The sequence below is a fragment of the Lepidochelys olivacea genome (assembly GCF_965140295.1).
Source record: "Lepidochelys olivacea isolate rLepOli2 genome assembly, chromosome: 8".
NCBI lineage: Eukaryota > Metazoa > Chordata > Testudines > Cheloniidae > Lepidochelys > Lepidochelys olivacea.
In genome coordinates, this window is record NC_140418.1 from 79,596,944 (window position 1) to 79,618,997 (window position 22,054).

The window sequence follows — 22,054 nt, forward strand, 5'->3', positions numbered from 1 at the left end:
TATAAAGGGAAGGGTAACCACCTTTCTCTATACAGTGCTGTATACAGTGCTCAACATCCTGTTACCTGTAAAGGGTTAAGAAGAAAACTTCTTCTTAACCTGGCTGGCACCTGACCCAAAGGACCAATAAGGAAACAAGATACTTTCAAAGCTTGGGGGCTGGGGTGGAAAGGCTTTTGTTTGTGCTCTTTGTTTAAGTGTTTGTTCTCTCTTGGGACTGAGAGAGGCCAGACAGAAATCCATCTTCTCCAACCCATCCTAATCCAAGTCTCCAATGTTGCAACCAGTATAGGTAAGCCAGGCAAGGCGGATTAGTTTATCTTTCGTTTTATGTGAATTTTCCCTGTGTTAAGAGGGAGGTTTATTCCTGTTTTCTGTAACTTTAAGGTTTTGCCCAGAGGGGGATCCTCTGTGTTTTGAATCTGAATACCCTGTAAAGTATTTTCCATCCTAATTTTACAGAGGTGATTCTTTTACCTTTTCTTTAATTAAAATTCTTCTTTTAAGAACCTGATTGATTTTTCATTGTTCTTAAGATCCAAGGGTTTGGGTCTGTGTTCACCTGTACAAATTGGTGAGGATTATTATCAAGCCTTCTCCAGGAAAGGGGGTGTAGGGCTTGGGGGGATATTTTGGGGAAAGACATCTCCAAGTGGTCTCTTTCCCTGTTCTTTGTTTAAAATGCTTGGTGGCGGCAGTATACTGTTCAAGGACAAGGCAAAGTTTGTACCTTGGGGAAGTTTTTAACGTAAGTTGGTAAGAATAAGCTTAGGGGGTCTTTCATGCAGGTCCCCACATCTGTACCCTCGAGTTCAGAGTGGGGAAGGAACATTGACATGGTGGCAGAGCGGCGGGATCATTTTGAACCAGAGATCATTTTGAACCAAAAGCACAGACCCGAAGAGGGTTTTTTTAAGCTGAGAGCAGGTAGAGGGTTTTCTGTCTGCCTGGAGATAGAGGTGTTAGGTTTTTTTACAAAGGGATTTTTCTTTTTGAGCTGGAGTTTTCTCTACCTAAAGGCAGGGTAGTTAACCTCCTGCAGGGAAATTCACAAGTTTTTTTTTTTTTCCTAACTCTCGGGTATAGCTAGAGTTAAGCACAAGAAAGCAGGAAAATGACTACCAGTGAAGCAGCTAATAAACTAGAGCTGGCCAGATTCGAAGCTGAAGAGAAACAAAAAGAGCATGATAGACAGATGGCCTTAAGGCGCTTGGATATGGAGGCAGAAAAAGCCAGGGTGGAGGCAGAGGAAGCTGCCCACAAGAGAGATATGGAGGAGAAAGAAAAAGAGAGGAAGCATGCACTGGAGATGGAGAAGGCAAGGGCTCAGCAGAATATACCAATCAACCCTAGCAATCCTGCTCCAGGTATCACTTCCCATCCCAGAAAGTTCCCCACCTGCAAGGCAGGTGATGATACTGAGGCCTTCTTAGAAAACTTTGAAAGGGCCTGCCTTGAGTACAGCATTTCTACAGACCAGTACATGGTAGAGCTCAGGCCGCAGCTCAGTGGACCCTTAGCAGACGTGGCGGCCTAAGAAACACATGAACAGTTATGAACATTTTAAAACCCAGGCGAGAGTCAGAATGGGGCTAACACCCGAGCATTCCTGTCGGTGGTTCAGAGCCCTAAGGTGGAAACCAGATGTGTCATTTACCCGACATGCCTACTACATTGTGAAATATTGGGATGCTTGGATATCAGGAGCAAGTGTTAAATCTCCAGAAGAGTTGCCCTTCCTAATGCAAATGGAGCAGTTCTCAGAGGGTGTTCCTGAGGAAATTGAATGGTACTTCCTAGATGGGAAGCCCAAAACTGTAATCGAGACAGGGGAGATTGGAGCCAAATGGGTGGAGGTGGCAGAAAGAAAAAAAACTAGGAGCAGTTGGGGCAAATATCAGAAGGGGCAACCCGAAACAAAACCCTATCACCGGGGGCAACCCAAGGACCCACCTACATCCCAAGGAAAACCTCAGACACCTTATCATCCCACCACACCATTCTCCAGCAACTCACCTCGCCCTAGTGACCAATCAACTGGGTGATGTTTTAAATGTAATGAGCTAGGGCATGTGAAGGCCACCTTCCCCAAGAACCCCAACAGATTACAGTTCATTGCACCAGGGTCACACCAAAGGTCCTCAGGCCCAGATGCCTCCCAGATACTCTTAGAGCGAAGGGAAACTGAGTGTAGGCGGGAAGAAGGTTACAGCATGGAGGGACACTGGAGCGCAGGTGTCAGCTATCCATCCATCCTTAGTGGACCCCAACTTAATCAACCCAGAGGCCCAAGTGACGATTCAACCCTTCAAGTCCAACTCTTTCGATTTGCCTACAGCCAAGTCGCCTGTCCAGTACAAGGGCTGGTCAGGAATGTGGACTTTTGCAGTCTATGATGATTATCCCATTCCCATGCTGCTGGGGGAAGACTTGGCCAACCAGGTAAAGCTGGCCAAGAGGGTGGGTATGGTCACCCACAGCCAGACTAAGCAAGCTTCCACACCTATCCCTGTTTCTGAGCCTTCCAGCAGGGCCCCGTCTGTGTTACCAGAGACCCAGGTGGAGTTGGTGGTGGTGGAACTGGATCCCCTGCCAACGACTGCAACGTCCGTAGTGGATCCAGTCCCAGAGACCCAGCCAAAGCCAGTCTCTGAACCGAAACTGGCGAAGCAACCAGCACCAGAACCATTGACAGCACTGAGTCCAGTGCTTGCAACCCCGTCTACAGCTCCAACACCAGAGGGCACCACTGAGCCTGCATTGGCAGCAGCAGCAAATGACCCTACACAAGAGGCTCAGCCAGAGCCTGAAATACCCCATAGTGCACCAGTGGAGAGCGGTTCATCACCAACGGAAACAGCCCCATCACTTGCATCGCTTCCAGAGGGACCAAGCCCAAGTCCACAATCCATTGAGGAACTGATGTCTTCAGCATTATGGGAACAGTTCCAGGCCGAACAGGAAGCAGATGAAAGCCTCCAGAGAGCTTGGACCGAGGCATGGAGCAACCCACTGCCTCTCAACTCTTCTAATTGATCCTGGTTTGTTGTAGAAAGAGGACTTTTATACAAGGAAACTCTTTCTGGTGGACACCTGGAAAACTGGCATCCTCAGAGACAGTTGGTAGTTCCAACTAAGTACCAGGGAAAGCTCTTGAGCTTAGCCCATGATCATCCTAGTGGCCATCCTGGGGTGAACAGGACCAAAGACCATTTGCGGCGATCATTCCACTGGGAGGGAATGGGCAAGGATGTTTCTGCCTATGTCCAATCTTGCAAGGTATGCCAAAGAGTGGGAAAACACCAAGACCAGGTCAAAGCCCCTCTCCAGCCACTCTCCATCATTGAGGTTCCATTTCAGTGAGTAGCTGTGGATATTCTGGGTCCTTTTCCGAAAAAGACACCCAGAGGAAAGCAGTTCATACTGACTTTCATGGATTTTGCCACCCGATGGCCAGAAGCAGTAGCTCTAAGCAACAACAGGGCTAAAAGTGTGTGCCAGGCACTAACAGACATTTTTGCCAGAGTAGGTTGGTCCTCCAACATCCTTACAGATGCAGGAACTAATTTCCTGGCAGGAGCTATGGAAAGCCTTTTGGAAGCTCATGGGATAAATCATTTGGTTGCCACCCCTTACCACCATCAAACAAATGGCATGGTGGAGAAGTTTAATGGAACTTTGGGGGCCATGATACTTAAATTCATAAACAAGCACTCTAATGATTAGTACCTAGTGTTGCAGCAGTTGCTCTTTGCCTACAGAGCTGTACCACATCCCAGGTTAGGGTTTTCACCATTTGAACTTGTATATGGTCACGAGGTTAAGGGCCCATTACAGTTGGTGAAGCAGCAATGGGAGGGGTTTACACCTTCTCCAAGAACTAACATTCTGGACTTTGTAACCAATCTACAAAACACCCTCTGAACCTCTTTAGCCCTTGCTAAAGAAAACCTAAAAGATGCTCAAAAAGAGCAAAAAGTCTGGTATGATAAACATGCCAGAGAGTGGTCCTTCAAAGTAGGGGACCAGGTCATGGTCTTAAAGGCGCTCCAGGCCCATAAAATGGAAGTGTCGTGGGAAGGGCCATTCACGGTCCAAGAGCGCCTGGGAGCTGTTAATTATCCCATAGCATTCCCCACCTCAGTCCAAAAGCCTAAGGTGTACCATATTAATTCTCTAAAGCCCTTTTATTCCAGAGAATTAAAGGTTTGTCAGTTTACAGCTTAGGGAGGAGATGACGCTGAGTGGCCTGAAGGTGTCTACTACGAAGGGAAAAGTGATGGTGGCGTGGAAGAGGTGAACCTCTCCATGACCCTTGGGCGTATGCAGCGACAGCAGATCAAGGAGCTGTGCACTAGCTATGTGCCAGTGTTCTCAGCCACCCCAGGACTGACTGAATGGGCATACCACTCCATTGACACAGGTAATGCTCACCCAATTAGAGCCCAACCTTCCCAGGTGTCTCCTCAAGCTAAAACTGCTATAGAACGGGAGATCCAGGATATGCTACAGGTGGGTGTAATCCGCCCCCCACCCCCGCCCCTGGACTGCATGGGCATCTCCAGTGGTTCTAGTTCCCAAACCAGATAGGGAGATACGTTTTTGCGTGGACTACTGTAAGCTAAATGCTGTAACTCGCTCAGACAACTACCCAATGCCACGCACAGATGAACTATTGGAGAAACTGGGACAGGCCCAGTTCATCTCTACCTTGGACTTAACCAAGGGGTACTGGCAGGTACTGCTAGATGAATCCTCCAAGGAAAGGTCAGCCTTCGTCACACATGTCACGGGTCACTTGCTGGAGGATTCTCTGCACTTTGAAGTCTTTAAACCATGATTTGAGGACTTCAATAGCTCAGATATAGGTGAGAGGTTTATCGCAGGAGTGGGTGGGTGAGATTCTGTGGCCTGCATTGTGCAGGAGGTCAGACTAGATGATCACAATGGTCCCTTCTGACCTTAATATCTATGAATCTGTGTTGGGCTGTATGAATTTCATGTGCCCCCTTTCGGGCTGCAGAATGCACCCGCCACCTTCCAAAAACTTGTAGATGGTCTCCTAGTGGGATTGGGAGAATATGCAGTCGCCTACCTTGATGATGTGGCCATATTTTTGGATTCCTGGGCAGAACACCTAGAACATCTACAAAAAGTCTTCGAGCGCATAAGGGCGGCAGGACTAACGGTTAAGGCTAAGAAGTGTCAAATAGGCCTAAACAGAGTGATTCACCTTGGACACCAAGTGGGTCAAGGAACGATCAATCCCCTACAGGCCAAAGTGGATGCTATCCAAAAGTGGCCTGTCCCAAAGTCAAAGAAACAGGTCCAATCCTTCTTAGGCCTGGCCGGATATTACAGGCGATTTGTACCGCAATACAGCCAAATCGACACCCCACTGACTAACCTAACCAAAAAGAAACAGCCAAATGCAGTTCAGTGGACTGAAGAGTGTCAGAAGTCCTTTAACCAGCTTAAAGCAACACTCATGTCTGACGCTGTGCTAAGGGCCCCAGACTTTGACAAACCGTTCCTAGTAACCACAGATGCGTCCGAGTATGGTGTGGGAGCAGTCTTAATGCAGGAAGGACCAAATCAAGAGCTCCATCCTGTTGTGTTTCTCAGCAAGAAGCTGTCTGAGAGGGAAAGCCACTGGCCAATCAGTGAAAAGGAATGTTACGCCATTGTCTACGCTCGGGAAAAGCTATGCCCATACGTTTGGGGAATGGCGTTTCCACCTGCAAACCGACCATGCTGCGCTACAGTGGCTTCATACTGCCAAGGGAAATAACAAAAAACTTATTCGGTAGAGTTTAGCTCTCCAAGATTTTGATTTCGAAATACAACACATTTCAGGAGCTTCTAACAAAGTGGCTGATGCACTCTCCCGTGAAAGTTTCCCAGAATCAACTGGTCCAAATCATCCTTAAGATGTGGGAAATATTGTTAGTTTTTATACAGTTAGTACTATATTTAGAGATGAATGTGTCTTATTAACTCTGTTTTATCCTAGAGCTCCAGGAAGAAATCATAGCCAGTTTTTCACCCTATCTGTGATTTGGGGGGGCGTGTCATAAATATAAAGGGAAGTGTAACCACCTTTCTGTATACAGTGCTATAAAATCCCTCCTGGCCAGAGGCAACATCCTGTTACCTGTAAAGGGTTAAGAAGCTCAGCTAACCTGACCCAAAGGACCAATAAGGGAACAAGATACTTTCAAATCTTGGAGGGGTGGGGTGGAAAGGCTTTTGTTTGTGCTCTTTGTTTAAGTGTTTGTTCTCTCTTGGGACCGAGAGAGGCCAGACAGAAATCCATCTTCTCCAACCCATCCTCATCCAAGTCTCCAATATTGCAACCAGTATAGGTAAGCCAGGCAAGGTAGTTTAGTTTATCTTTTGTTTTATGTGAATTTTCCCTATGTTAAGAGGGAGGTTTATTCCTGTTTTCTATAACTTTAAGGTTTTGCCCAGAGGGGGATCCTCTGTGTTTTGAATCTGAATACCCTGTAAAGTATTTTCCATCCTGATTTTACAGAGGTGATTCTTTTACCTTTTCCTTAATTAAAATTCTTCTTTTAAGAACCTGATTGATTTTTCATTGTTCTTAAGATCCAAGGGTTTGGGTCTGTGTTCACCTGTACAAATTGGTGAGGATTATTATCAAGCCTTCTCCAGGAAAGGGGGTGGAGGTTTCAGGGGGATATTTTGGGGAAGACGTCTCCAAGTGGTCTCTTTCCCTGTTCTTTGTTTAAAACGCTTGGTGGTGGCAGTATACTGTTCAAGGACAAGGCAAAGTTTGTACCTTGGGGAAGTTTTTAACGTAAGTTGGTAAGAATAAGCTTAGGGGGTCTTTCATGTGTGTCCCCACATCTGTACCCTATAGTTCAGAGTGGGGAAGGAACCCTGACAGCTGGGTTTTCTCCCTTTTCAACCCTGTCTCCAGTTGGAGCATGCAAGGCTGGAGGGGCAGGGCTCAGTACCATCCTTTAACCCCTTCCAGGACAGGGTGCGGTTCGTATATTCCATCACAGTCTGATTATTTCCTTATTCTCCCCCATTTGTTGTATTAATTGGTTGTCTCTTCTCTTATACTTAGATTGTAAGCTCTTTGGGGCAGGGGCTGTCTTTTTTTAAATGTGTTTGCACAGTGCCTAGTACAGTGTGGTCCCGTTCTATGATTGGGGTCCCTGGGCCCTACCACAATAGTAGTAGTAGTAGTAATAAAATAAATTAAAATAAAATAATAATTAATAATGGGCCTCATTCTGCAATGTTGTAATTCCCATTTTATGGTGGTGTAACTCCATTGATTTCAGCCTAGCACTGATTTCAGTGGAGTCACAGCCAATATATATATGAGGAGTAACATAGTGGTACATCAGGCCTAATATCCGTAGTGGTATGTTATATCTCCCTGTGTCAAATAGAACATTTGTTCCACACTATAGACAGATTACCTGGGGTGTTTGTACAGTGCCCAATGCAACAAAGCCCACAATAGATGAGGTCTTTAGGCACTACTGCAATATAAATGTTAAATACACTAATAATAGTATCTTCTTAAAATGTTTCCTTTCTTCCTGCCAAGATTTCACACCATCACCATTACTTATTTTAATTATCATAGGTAACCACAGAAATAAAAATATCACCATTTATTGATAAGGAAACAGGTCTTTGATCCAGCTAAGCCAGACTCTGGTTCCATTGTAACTGGGATCTCCCCTGAGTAGAAAATGCATGTGTTCTTATTGCAGAATGAAGATCTGGAAATCTTAAATTCTGAGTATGGAAAGAACATGATCAAGCTTCTTCGCATTAGAAGAGATGGCAAGAAACACTGCATTAAAGAAGTGGAAGCTTGTGTACATCTTAGACTGGATTCTGTCAATGAATACTCGCAGGGAGACAATTCTGCTGTTATCCCTACTGACACCATGAAGAACACCGTCATTGCTTTGGCAAAATGCAACGGGGTATTCTTTTAAACTCTTCTACTTAGTATTGTACTGATTGGTGTTTGTGATGTTGTCTTGGAATTTACTTGGAAGTAGCCATTGTACTTACTTTTCTGTTGTCATCATATATCAAACCATCCTCCTTCCTCTTTCATTGTCCTGTCCTGTCCCCTTCCAAAACTCATCCAGTTCCAGAAGCTCTTTTCTAGGCAAAAGGTGAAGAGAGTTTGGGTGAGATCAAAATGCCTACTCTCTTTCATTTGTTTTTCTTCTTCTGTCTGCTTTCCAGTTTGGCACTAAGGTTCCCTTCAAGATTTTGAACCGGGTCTTTTCTTTTTCCAGTACTAATTCTTCATACAGAAAATAGACTCTCTCATCTGGTATTTGGTGCACAAATGTGAATAATCTATATTTTATATATTGAAGACATTTTTAGGCTTGGCTGACCTCTCTTATCATGAATGTTTTTTGTATTTGATCAGGCCAGATCCCCTGTGTCTGATACCCCTGAACTTCGGAAAAGTATGAATCCAATTCTGAATATGAATATTGGAATTTGGACCCCTCTTTAGTTTTCGGACAGACTTTTATCTGATAAAGCCAGCACTGTTTTCACCCCTGTCTTCGGGTACCTTGGACAGCTGGTGCACTCTTTAATAAAATAATAAATAATAACAACAAAAATAATACCTAGCTCTTATACAGTGCTTTCCATCTGTCGATCTCAAAGTGCTTTTCAAAGAAGGTAAGTATCACTATCCTCAGTTTAGTTTCATCAGCTAGTCTTTTAATGTCCTAATTCTAAATAGCCTAATTATGTCACACTGTGTACCAAATTCTCAGTCTAATTAATTAAACCCCATCTTTAGCTTTTATCCTTGTTCAGTTCTTATTATTGAATCAGAGCACTCACCCAGAGTGTTTTGACATTTTATCTTCTAAGGGTCAGGTTCTAGTAGTGACTAGACTTCAATCCAGTGATTCTAGCTTGCTCTGTCCTTTCCTTGGTGTGAGTCCTACTTTACGTAAGGACTAAGGGATCTCTGACAAAACATGACTTTTTAGCTCCTATTGCAATTTAGAATGCATTGTGCTCAGGCGTTAGACAGACATTGTCTTTATAAACCCAGAATTGAATGGCATCCATATTGGCCACAAAACCCATTTTTATCACAACATTTACAGTGATCTGGACCTGTATGCCAATATACATTACGTAACTGGTGCCCTCTAAGATGTTATTTGTTTTCTTAGATTGAAACTATAGAACAATTTGCCCTGGATATCTGCAATCACTTCATTTCAACATACTGTCATGTGGTGTATGTCAAGGCCTACATTCAAGAGGTACCATGGCGGCGTCTAGAACAGGTATATAAAAATGCTAGTGTAATGCAGCACATATATTCTGGATAATTGTTTCTCTCTGTTCATTTTTTAAAAGTTATACTATAGTACATTGCAGTTTTACTTCCATGTGTGTTTTTAATCTGTAGGATGGAGTTCCCCATGTCCATTCCTTTATCTTTGTTCCTGAAGGAATTCGCTTTTGTGAAGTCGAACAGTGTCAGAATGGTGAGTAAATAATTTATAATTTTCCAGCAGCATCATTACTTCTTCCTTAATTTCCCTTAATTTCCACCAGAGTGGATCCAGACTGCTGGCACCTAACATTAAAAAGGTTGCAGAGCAGTTTTTAAACTGAGAGATAGGGGAAAGCAGATTGCTGCAGAGGCACATGTGGACCGGACAGAGACTTCTCTTAGAGGAGAGTCTATTCACAGAGATTCTCTAGGTTTTAGTCAGGAGGAGAGGATGGAAAAGGATAAAGTATGGGCCAGATCAGATGAGAAACATTCACATAAAGAATCTGACACATCAGAAAAGGGCAGAGAAATAAACAGTGACAGGTTTTTAAAGTGCTTGTATACAAATGCTAGAAGTCTAAATAATAAGATGGGTGAACTAGAGTGCCTCATGTTAAAGGAGGATATTGATATAATAGGCATCACAAAAACCTGGTGGAGTGAGGACAATCAATGGGACACAATCATTCCAGAGTACAAAATATATCGGAAGGACAGAACAGGTCGTGCGGTGGGGGAAGTGGCACTATACGTAAAAGAAAATGTAGAATCAAATGAAATAAAAATCTTAAATGAATCCACATGCTCCACAGAATCTCTATGGATAGTAATTCCATGTTCTAATAAGAATATAACAGTAGGAATCTGTTATCAACCACCTGACCAGGACAGTGATAGTGATGATAAAATGCTAAGGGAGATTAGAGAGGCTATCAAAATAAAGAACTCAATAATAGTGGGTGATTTCAATTATCCCCATATTGACTGGGTACGTGTCACCTCAGGACAAAATGCAGAGACAAAATTTCTCAATACTTTAAAGGACTGCTTCTTGGAGCAGCTGGTAGGAACCCACAAAGGGAGAGTCAACTCTTCATCAAGTGCTGGGTGGAGCGCAGGATCTGGTCCAAGAGGTAACTATAACAGGACCTCTTGGAAATAGTGACCATAATATAATAACATTTAACATTCCTGTGGTGGGAAGAACACCTTAACAGCCCAGCACTGTAGCATTTAATTCAGAAAGGGGAACTATGCAGAAATGAGGAGGTTAGTTATACAGAAATTAAAAGATACAGTGACTAGAGTGAAATCCCTGCAAGCTGCATGGACACTTTTCAAAGACACCATAATAGAGGCTCAACTTAAATGTATACCCCAAATTAAAAAACACAGTAAAAGAACTAAGAAAGAGCCACCGTGGCTTAAGAATCATGTAAAAGAAGCAGTAAGAGATAAAAAGGCAACTTTTAAAAAGTGGAAGTCAAATCCTAGTGAGGTAAATAGAAAGAAGCATAAACACTGCCAAATTAAATATAAAAATGTAATAAGAAAAGCCAAAAAGGAGTTTGAAGAACAGCTAGCCAAAAACTCAAAAGGTAATAACAAAATGGTTTTTAAGTACATCAGAAGCAGGAAACTTGCTAAACAACCAGTGGGGCCCCTGGATGATCGAGATACAAAAGGAGCACTTAAAGATGATAGGTTTCAGAGTAACAGCCGTGTTAGTCTGTATTCGCAAAAAGAAAAGGAGGACTTGTGGCACCTTGGAGACTAACCAATTTATTTGAGCATAAGCTTTCGTGAGCTACAGCTACAGTATGCATCCGATGAAGTGAGCTGTAGCTCACGAAAGCTTAGGCTCAAATAAATTGGTTAGTCTCCAAGGTGCCACAAGTCCTCCTTTTCTTTTTAAAGATGATAGTCATTGCAGCAAAACTAAATGAATTCTTTGCTTCAGTCTTCACGGCTGAGGATGTTGGGGAGATTCCCAAACTTGAGCCGTCTTTTATAGGTAACAAATCTGAGGAATTGTCACAGACTGAAGTGTCACTAGAGGAGGTTTTGGAATTAATTGAGAAATTTAACAGTAGTAAGTCACCGGGACCAGATGACATTCACCCAAGAGTTCTGAAAGAACTCAAATGTGAAATTGCGGAACTATTAACTATGGCTTTTAACCTGTTCTTTAAATCAACAACTGTACCCAGTGGCTGCAAGACAGCTAATGTAACACCAATATTTAAGAAGGGTTCTAGAGCTGATCCTGGCAATTACAGACTGGTAAGTCTAACGTCAGTACTGGGCAAATTAGTTGAAACAATAGTAAAAAATAAAATTGTCAGACACATAGAAGAACATAAATTGTTGTGCAAAAGTCAACATGGTTTCTGTAAAGGGAGATCATGTCTTACTAATCTATTAGAGTTCGGGGGTCAAACATGTGGACAAGGGGGATCCAGTGGACATAGTGTACTTAGATTTCCAGAAAGCCTTTGACAAGGTCCCTCACGAAAGACTCTGACGTAAATTAAGTTGTCATGGGATAAGAGGGAAGATCCTTTCATGGATTGAGAACTGGTTAAAAGACAGGGAACAAAGGGTAGGAATAAATGGTAAATCTTTCAGAATGGAGAGGGGTAACTAGTGGTGTTCCACAAGGGTCAGTCCTAGGACCAATCCTATTCAACTTATTCATAAATGATCTGGAGAAAGGGATAAACCAGTGAGGTGGTAAAGTTTGCAGATGATACTAAACTGCTCAAGACAGTTAAGACTGAAGCAGACTGTGAAGAACTTCAAAAAGATCTCACAAAACTAAGTGATTGGGCAACAAAATGGCAAATGAAATTTAATGTGGATAAATGTAAAGTAATGCACATTGGAAAAAATAACCCCAACTATACATACAATATGATGGGGGCTAATTTAGCTACAACTTATCAGGTGAAAGATCTTGGAGTCATCGTGGATAGTCCTCTGAAGATGTCCACACAGTGTGCAGCGGCAGTCAAAAAAGCAAATGGGATGTTAAGAATCATTAAAAAGGGATAGAGAATAAGACCGAGAATATCTTATTGCCCTTATATAAATCCATGGTATGCCCACATCTTGAATACTGCGTACAGTTGTGGTCCCCTCATCTCAAAAAAGATATACTGACAATAGAAAAGGTTCAGAAAAGGGCAACTAAAATGATTAGGGGGTTGGAACAGGTCCCATATGAGGAAAGATTAAAGAGGCTAGGACTTTTCAGCTTGGAAAAGAGGAGACTAAGGGGGGATATGATAGGGGTATATAAAATCATGAGTGGTGTGGAGAAAGTGAATAAGGAAAAGTTATTTACTTGCTCCCATAATATAAGAACTAGGGGCCACAAAATGCAATTAATGGGTAGCAGGTTTAAAACTAAAAGGAAGTTCTTCTTCACACAGCGCACAGTCAACCTGTGGAACTCTTTGCCTGAGGAGGTTGTGAAGGCTAGGACTATAACAGAGTTTAAAAGAGAACTGGATAAATTCATGGAGGTTAAGTCCATTAATGACTATTAGCCAGGATGGGTAAGGAATGGTGTCCCTAGCCTCTGTTTGTCAGAGGGTGGAGATGGATGGCAGGAGAGAGATCACTTGATCATTACCAGTTAGGTTAACCCCCTCTGGGGCACCTGGCATTGGTCACTGTCGGTTTACAGGATACTGGGCTGGATGGACCTTTGGTCTGACCCACTATGGCCATTCTTGTGTTCTTATATTGATTCAAAACAGACAGGCTAAGGGATAGTAGCAGGAGTTAAAGGGCTTAGGACACAATCAAAGGTTCCTCGTACTGGTAAAACATAGAAAGCAGCACATACAAAGTTTTTACTATGGATCTGATCCTGTGTCTTTGTTCACAGAATCACGGGTGAAAAAGTAATGTGGGATCCAGAGTTATATTTATAGAGTTATTCTAAACACATAACAATAACAATTGTTTACAAAGCACTAATACTTTATAAACTCACAGGATTTAACTGTCTTCTGAAAATAAGCTGCTTAAACCAATATATTCTAGTATAGCCTACAATCTGACTATTAGTATTACTCTAACAGTCAATATCCATCCAAAGACAGAGAATTTAAGTCCAACCACCTAGTTTGCATTAACACTACAAAGCCCATGGATATGCCCTGGCTTTATTTTTAAAAAGATGCAATTACAAATCAGGCCCAATTGTCAGAAGGACCTCAGCCGAACCTCTAAAATTGCACCCATACCTCTGTCCAAGAAATTTTTCATGTGTAAACATTCAAATGTGTGCATGCAAATACTGCATTTCTTGCATAACCAAAACGTCCATTGACTTCAGTCAGAATTTTGGAATGCTCAAGAAATGCAGGATTTAAGGCTGTATTTGCATATGTAAATTAGGATATTATGTGTCTGACTACTAATCTGAATGTATAAGTTCCAGTTAATTGCTGTGACTGCCAACAAGAGTGCCAGTTAGAGCCAAATGTGTTGGTATTTTGGGTGACATGGGGATGTAATGCTGGGAACTGGATTGAGATTGCTATAGTGTAAAGCACAACGGGACTACAGTTTCTAGGCACTACTCTGATACAAATACTAACAAGAGACTCCTTAGCTACTGAACAACCACCACCAGATAGTAGCAACCTTTAATTGCTGATGACTGAGGCTGGATTCAAACTTGTAACCTAGAGATAAAAGGCTCTGTAGCCCATTACCAATCCTATGAAACATCCAATCTCCTCTGTGTTTCACAGTTTTGTTAGACCTGGAAAGAAATTGGCCATACGGCTACCAGGGGGTTTTCTGGTGGCCACAGCCTCCTGGGCAGTGATTCTGTAACCCACACACCTCCTGGGTGTGGTGTTCTGTCCCATGTAGAGGCAGAGACAGAGAGAGAGATTAACAAATTTGCTCTACAGCCTTAGCAAACAGCCACATGGCTTTTAGCTCATCCAGTAGAGGCTCATGCACTAAGCTCCAGAGGCCACCAGTTCGATCCCACCTGCCAATGACCAGGGTCTGTTAGTATTACAAAGGGGGGCTTGCCCAGGGTTTCAACTGGGAAGTCTCTGAAGCTTGGAACGCGCTTCCTCAGCTAGGGGAAGTATGTAACCGACACACCACCTGAGTGTGGTTTTCTGTCCCCTCTAGTGGCACCGACCCCACTGGAGAGAGTAATAGTAATAGCATAAAATAGGGTATTGATAAACATTGCATAAGAGCTCAGAAATTATTGTAATGTGCTTAAGATGATAGAAAATGTGAAAATCATTGAGATAGAATAAAATAGATCTCATGATTAGAATTGGTGAGAAATTATTTTTATATAAAAATGTCAAATTTTGGTAGAACAAACAAACAACCCCACCTCCCCCCAAAACTCCTGACACAAAAACATATTTTTGTTTTTCTGCAAAAATGGTGCAACAAAATCTCAGTATTTTACGTGGAGCAGTTTTCATGACAAATTTTGTTTTGTTGAAAACTCAATTATCTTAAAAAACAGTTTTGATGGAAAACTTCCAACCATCCTCTACTCACGATGCCATTTTTACACAATCATTTTTCAGAGTGTAAGCACCTTTCAAAGACTATACCCCATTGCCATTGCCCTGAGCCATCCAATCCCTACCAGCAGAAAGAAATTTATCCTTATCTGGTTTAGAAGAACAGACTCCCTTTTGGACCTGTAGCGTCTCAGTTTTGGAGACATCTTGGTGTAGTTGCAAGGTTGGTGTCGCATGCTTTACATATATCAGATTGCTATGTATATGGGGCATGTGCTTCTCCAGGGCTTAAAAAAATGAAATACCTCTCAACTGTCAATAGTAATCATTCTTAAGCATCTTAATGGAAAGCCTTTTGACAGATCAACCATTCAAACCTGAAAGAGGTTTAATTGTTACCTGAGATCAAACAAAACTAGCTTCTCTTGCTCAGAAAAATCTTCGTCCTATAGTGAAACAAAACAATCAAAAGGATTAGACATCTGAAACATCCCAAGGTGGTCACAGACTCAGACTTTAAGGCCAGAATCATGATCATGATTATCTAGTCTGACCTCCTGCAGATTGCAGGCCCATAGAACTTCACCCACCCACTCCTGTAGCAGGTCCATAAACTCTGGCTGAGTTACTCAAGTACTGAAATCATCAGTTAGACCCTGAGCATGTGGAGGCCCGGGTAAGAAATCTCTGTAGTAATTCAGAGCCCTCCCCTCTAGTGTCCCATATCTGGCCTCTGGAGATATTTGCTAATAGCTGTTGCAGATGGGCCATATGCTGTTGCAAGCAATGCCATCATACCTTCCACTCCCTTTACTTGCGAAGTGCAGTCTTAAAACAAGTTAGGTTTTTTGCCCTCACCACAGCCCTTGGAAAGCACTGAAGGTTAAAAACCTTCATCAAATTTCAAACCTAAACTTGTTCTTATCCAATTTATATCCATTGCACCACCATTGGTCCTTAACTTAAATAACTCATGGTGTTTACAATAAACTTCCCTGGTGTTTATCCTTCTGATGTATTTGTAGAGAGCAATCATATCTCCCTTCATCCTTTGTTTTGTTAGGCTAAACAAGCCAAGCTCCTTAAGTTTCCTCTCATTCAAAAAATCTTCTCAAATTAAAAAGTCAAGAAATTTGGCTGATACTGTGATAGTTATGATCCTCTTATTGACTTTAATGGGGCTTGTATCAGGAGTGTGCCTCTCTTTAGAGTAAGGGCTTAGCACCTTTCAGGATCAAATGCTAACTTCTAATGTTTAGAAGTTACCTAAGTGTGTGCAGAAAATAATTTTTAACAATACCTAAGTATCACACAAATACAAACAAATGCAGCTTTGGGTGAATGCTGCATGGCTATGGAACTGACCTCACCCCCGCCAAAGAGTTCCCATCTCCCTGCATGAATTGGAGCTCACCCTTTCCTTCTTATATTTTTGGATCACAGGTTGTCCGCTTATTTCTTCTGGAATTAAAGATCTGAAACTTAAGAAAACAACACAGTCTGGCTTTGAAGGCTTCTTCAGGGACAAATACACCACACTGCCTGAGACGACAGATAGGGTTTTAAGTGCAGAATTATTCTGCAAGTGGTGCTATGGCGAGTGCCAAGATATTGACTTTGACTGGATATGGTACGTATTGAATTGAATTACATCTGCTAGCAAATATATTATCCTAAACTCCCTCTAAAAACAAACAAACAAACAAAAAACCTTCCACAGGCAGTAAGCACTGCACAGACCGTGCCCAAAAAACAACCACAGTTTGCTTTTTGTTACCATTAAAACTGCCTTATTTAAATTCTCTAGGCCTGATTTTCACAGCTGCTGAGCACCCACAGCTCCCATTGACTTCAGCTGAAGTTGTGAGTGTTCAAGTGTTTCTGAAAATAAGGCTCTGAGTGGTAGATTGTCAGTAGGTGTAAACTGGCTTAGATCCACTGTGGAGTTGTGTCAATTTACACCAGTTGATGATCTGGGTAGTTCTTATTTGAATACAGAGCACCTCTGCAAAATATGAAGTTGCATCAAATTTGTTAAATACCTTAAATAAAATGCTTATTTGCAGAACTGTAAGACTGGGGGTAGGGAGGCTGGGGAGAAATTGGGGGAAGGAGCAGGGGAGTGGTAGTATAAACCCTGTGTCATATCTGGTGTTAGGAAGATGCAGAAAACTACAATCATAACCAAACAAAATATTAGAGAGAAAAAAGGCAAGCAAAATGACAATTAATGAAATGCTTCATTGGTAATTTTAGATCTTTATTTTCATACAATATTTTTAAGGGGCATTGTTCATGAGTGTGTCCTTGAGGCATTTTCTGGGCCACCTGAGTGTGGGGAATACTCACCCTCTTACCAGAAGACTGTCAACAATATTCAGAAGCTCATCCTGGCAAGAGTTCCTCAGGTATCTTTTTCACCATTTAATATTTAGCTCATAAAATAAATACAGTCATGGGGTCCACCAAGAAGTTCAGACTGAGCCCATGTGAGTTATACGTGAACTGGTCTAGATAAACTAAGTAAAACATGAAACTGCCAGAAGACGCAGCTAGCCATTTTTGAAAACTGAGCATGCACACAAAATACCAACCTGGTGAGGTGCAGAGCACGTCCTGTTAAGATAATGGCAGTAAAGAGCACTCGAGTAGGCTCAGAAGGGCACTTCACAGGAGTAGGCTCAGAAAGAAAAAGAAAAAATGCTACAGAATAATGTTCAAGTATTTCTAAAATCGGTCTATTTTATCCTCTGCGCTCCCCTTCCTTTTGTGATCATTCAGCTGTTTTTCTTTATGTAAGGGGACTGTTGTCCCCTTACTAATATTCAGTGAGGGTGTTTTGGTTGACTAGCTCCCAGTATCAAAAGGAAAGAGGCCAATGCTCCAGGTCAGCCTGATTGACAGGGGAGGCAGGCTAATCAGGGAGTCAGGAGGCCAGGGAGGGCCCAGTCCTTCATGCAAGCTGGAATTGCCTGGGTCAGACAGAGTGGGGCTGAGCTAGGGAGAAAGCGGGGGCCCAAGCTGAGTTGGGGAGCAAAGCTGTGCCAGATCCAGGGGGGCCAGAAAAGCAGCCCAGAGAGAGCAGTCCCTGTGCTGGGAGCAGAGCTGCAGCCACAGAGCCAGAGAGACAGCCTAGAAAGAGCAGATCCTCTGCTGGGAGCAGAGCCGCGGCCACAGAGCCAGAGACACAGCCCAAAGAGAGCGACCTGCCGTGGGAGGAGAGCTGTAGCAACCAGAGGCCAAGGGGCCAAAGAAGCAGCCCAGGGAGCTGGAGGCAGAGCAGCAGTAGTGCTGAGACAGTGTGGTGGACGTGGGGCTGGAGCAGTCCGGACCCGGGTGCGGTGAGCAGCTGGGGAGAGTGAAGGGGACCCTGGGCAGTGGGCCTAGCGCAGGGAGATGCCCCCAGCCAAGAGGCCCTGTAGGCCAGACTTGGAGGGGGATCGTAACCCTAACGAGAAAGGGGCAAAACTCGGAAGAAGGGTCCTGCCACCTAGAGCCTGAGAGCGTGTGGCCGCCGCCAGACCGAGTGTCCAACCCACAGCATCCCTGCAGCACAGCCAGGGCCTGAGGAGGCCTGGGAGCTACAAGAAACAGACTGTGAACTGCCCTGATATTCCAGAGACACTGTTTGTGATGTTCCCTGCCACAGAGCGTGGTGATCATAGAATCATAGAATCATAGAATATCAGGGTTGGAAGGGACCCCAGAAGGTCATCTAGTCCAACCCCCTGCTCAAAGCAGGACCAATTCCCAGTTAAATCATCCCAGCCAGGGCTTTGTCAAGCCTGACCTTAAAAACCTCTAAGGAAGGAGATTCTACCACCTCCCTAGGTAACGCATTCCAGTGTTTCACCACCCTCTTAGTGAAAAAGTTTTTCCTAATATCCAATCTAAACCTCCCCCACTGCAACTTGAGACCATTACTCCTCGTTCTGTCATCTGCTACCATTGAGAACAGTCTAGAGCCATCCTCTTTGGAACCCCCTTTCAGGTAGTTGAAAGCAGCTATCAAATCCCCCCTCATTCTTCTCTTCTGCAGGCTAAACAATCCCAGCTCCCTCAGCCTCTCCTCATAACTCATGTGTTCCAGTCCCCTAATCATTTTTGTTGCCCTTCGCTGGACTCTCTCCAATTTATCCACATCCTTCTTGAAGTGTGGGGCCCAAAACTGGACACAGTACTCCAGATGAGGCCTCACCAATGTCGAATAGAGGGGAACGATCACGTCCCTCGATCTGCTCGCTATGCCCCTACTTATACATCCCAAAATGCCATTGGCCTTCTTGGCAACAAGGGCACACTGCTGACTCATATCCAGCTTCTCGTCCACTGTCACCCCTAGGTCCTTTTCTGCAGAACTGCTGCCTAGCCATTCGGTCCCTAGTCTGTAGCTGTGCATTGGGTTCTTCCGTCCTAAGTGCAGGACCCTGCACTTATCCTTATTGAACCTCATCAGATTCCTTTTGGCCCAATCTTCCAATTGGTCTAGGTCCTTCTGTATCCTATCCCTGCCCTCCAGCGTATCTACCACTCCTCCCAGTTTAGTATCATCCGCAAATTTGCTGAGAGTGCAATCCACACCATCCTCCAGATCATTTATGAAGATATTGAATAAAACCGGCCCCAGGACCGACCCTTGGGGCACTCCACTTGATACCGGCTGCCAACTAGACATGGAGCCATTGATCACTACCCGTTGAGCCCGACAATCTAGCCAGCTTTCTACCCACCTTATAGTGCATTCATCCAGCCCATACTTCCTTAACTTGCTGACAAGAATACTATGGGAGACCGTGTCAAAAGCTTTGCTAAAGTCAAGAAACATGTGATGTGATGTGTTTTCCTTTAACCTTTCCCATTTTTCCTTATTCCTTTTTAAACTAATTGCTGATTAAATGTATTTGCTTTAAATTGTATGCAGTGATCAGTGGGTCAGGGAAGTGTCCAGTGCAGAGAGAGTACCCTGGAGTGGGGACACTCTAGCCCCTGTCCTAGGTGACCACAGCAAGGTTGGGGGTCAAGCCCCCCAGAAATCCTGGGCCCAGTTTTGTTGGGGTTACAATGACTCTGCCAGACAGGAGAGTGGAAGGGGAGTCCTCGAGGGCAGGGAGGCCTCTGGGTAAAGAAAGTGGAAGCGAGGACTCAAATCCTTCCACTAGCCCATTTCACCAGGGTAGTGCAAAAGTCAGAAAGGTTCCCCACAATAGCGGGACCATTCCCCTGCTTACATTTACAGCTAATGGAAAATGTATTAGATTGTCATGTTTGAAAGTAGTGTGACAAATTGTGGACACCAATTTTATGGTTTCAGATAGAGGAGACTGAAGTCATCTTGAACAACATTCACTATTTCTTCACAGACTTGAAGAAACTGGGATTGACCAATGAAAAGGAGGTGAGGAGATGTTTAAAACATTAAATATACAGAATCATCTAAAAAACCCAATCCACCGCAACAGGCACAGTACCCAGATAACTTCTGTACAATAGAATTAAGGAATCAATCATCACATTATGAGGCTAAGGGTGGGGGAAAGGGAAGTTTCTCTGTCGATAAAGTTCAATCTCTTCTCACTTATACTGCTGTAAATTGAAAGTAAAGTCATTGAGGTCAGCAAGCCAATTCTTGACCCCAGTGTGGCTCATTTGTACTGCTCTGGTCTTGCAAAGGGGTCATAAAACTAGTTTAACTGGCTTCCTATGCACTCCCTCTGGTGATGTAGGGCCAGTGGATTGACTGGTGAAGGAAAGGGGGTGTGGCCAGAGCACTGCAGTACTAACTGATAAGTCTCAAAATGCAGTTATAAACAAGGAATCTTGACTGAGTCTGTCTGTTTCTGGTGGAGTCCCACAGGGATCGGTTCTTGGCCCTACACTATTCAACATTTTTATCAATGACTTGGAAGAAAACATAAAATCCCCACTGATAGTTTGCAAATAATTCATAAATTGGGGGAACTGCAAATAATGAAGAGGACAGAACACTAATTCAGAGCGATCTGGATCGCTTGGTAAACTGGGCGCAAGCAAACCATATGCATTTTAATATGACTAAACATAAATGTATACATCTAGGAACAAATAATGTAGGCCATATTTATAGGATGGGGGATTCTATCCTGGGAAGCAATGTCTGTGAAAAAGATTTGGTGGTCCTGGTGGATAATCAGCTGAACATGAGCTCCCTGTGTGAGACTGTGGCCAAAAGAGCTAATGCAATCCTGGGAGAGGCCATGTCTACACATACAGCACTGCAGCAGTGGAATTGCGCCGCTGCCGTGCCTCTGGTGAAGATGCTCTATGCCAAAGGGAGAGAGCTCTCTCATCAGCATAATAAAACCACCTCCATGAACAGCAGAAATGATGTCGGCGGGATGAGCGCTTATGTTGGCATGGTTTATTCACATCCCTGAGCAACATAAGTTATGCCGACATAAGCGGTAGTGTGGACATACACATGGACTCAAAGAGCTCAGTCTGTTTCGCTTAACAAAGACAAAGTTAAGTGGTGACTTAATTACAGTCTACAAGTATTTACGTAGGAAACAAATTTTTAATAATGTGCTCTTCAGTCTAGCAGAGAAAGGTATAACACAACTCAGTGGCTAGAAGTTGAAGCTAGACAAATTCAGACTGGAAATAAGGTGTACATTTATAACAGTGAGGGTAATTAACCATAGGAACAATTTACCAAGGGTCATGGTGGATTCTCCATTGCTGACAATTGTTAAATCAAATTGGATGTTTTTTGAAAAGATATGCTCTAGGAATTATTTTGGAGAAATGCTACGGCCTGTGTTATACAGGAGGTCAGACTAGATTAGCACAATGGCCCCTTCTTGTCTTGGTATCTATGAATTTATTCCAGAACTACCCAGCTGCCAGAACACCCCTCTGATATTTTGTTGCAGCTGGGAACAAGTTAAAACTGGGTACAACTCACAATTTTGTGGGGGGCAAGGATGGAAGGTGGTGTAAAACATTTATACACCTTTCTCTCAGTGACTCTTGGACTGCCCCGGTCCAGCTGAGGAGCCGACCTAATGAAGTTACACTGATGCAAACTGGGTATAAGTGAGAAGATAATCAGGCTATTTGATTTTATGATTGCCACTTTTGATAGAGGAATGGATTAGTCTTCCCTTGTTCTCTGTTCTCTTCAGGTCTGAGTCCCCTTCCCCCACTACTCTTATCCTGGCATCCTTTG

The 22,054-nt window shown here is 43.4% G+C and overlaps 1 protein-coding gene across 3 annotated transcripts in view; it reads left to right on the forward strand.

Annotated features, from left to right (window-relative positions):
* The window catches only part of LOC311525560 (uricase-like), a 45,434-nt gene that overhangs the window by 21,329 nt on the left and 2,051 nt on the right, over window positions 1-22,054 (forward strand). Inside the window, exons 1-7 of one of the 3 annotated variants that reach the window (XM_084637805.1) lie at window positions 182-292; window positions 7,758-7,976; window positions 9,213-9,329; window positions 9,455-9,533; window positions 16,291-16,477; window positions 17,132-17,255; window positions 20,159-20,242. In XM_084637805.1, coding sequence (XP_084493931.1) covers window positions 7,800-7,976; window positions 9,213-9,329; window positions 9,455-9,533; window positions 16,291-16,477; window positions 17,132-17,255; window positions 20,159-20,242 — 768 coding nt within the window. In that variant the 5' untranslated portion in view covers window positions 182-292; window positions 7,758-7,799. Of the gene's footprint in view, window positions 1-181; window positions 293-6,293; window positions 6,366-7,757; window positions 7,977-9,212; window positions 9,330-9,454; window positions 9,534-16,290; window positions 16,478-17,131; window positions 17,256-20,158; window positions 20,243-22,054 lie in introns of those variants that run through there. The other 2 variants (XM_084637806.1, XM_084637804.1) reach the window with 2 other exon arrangements.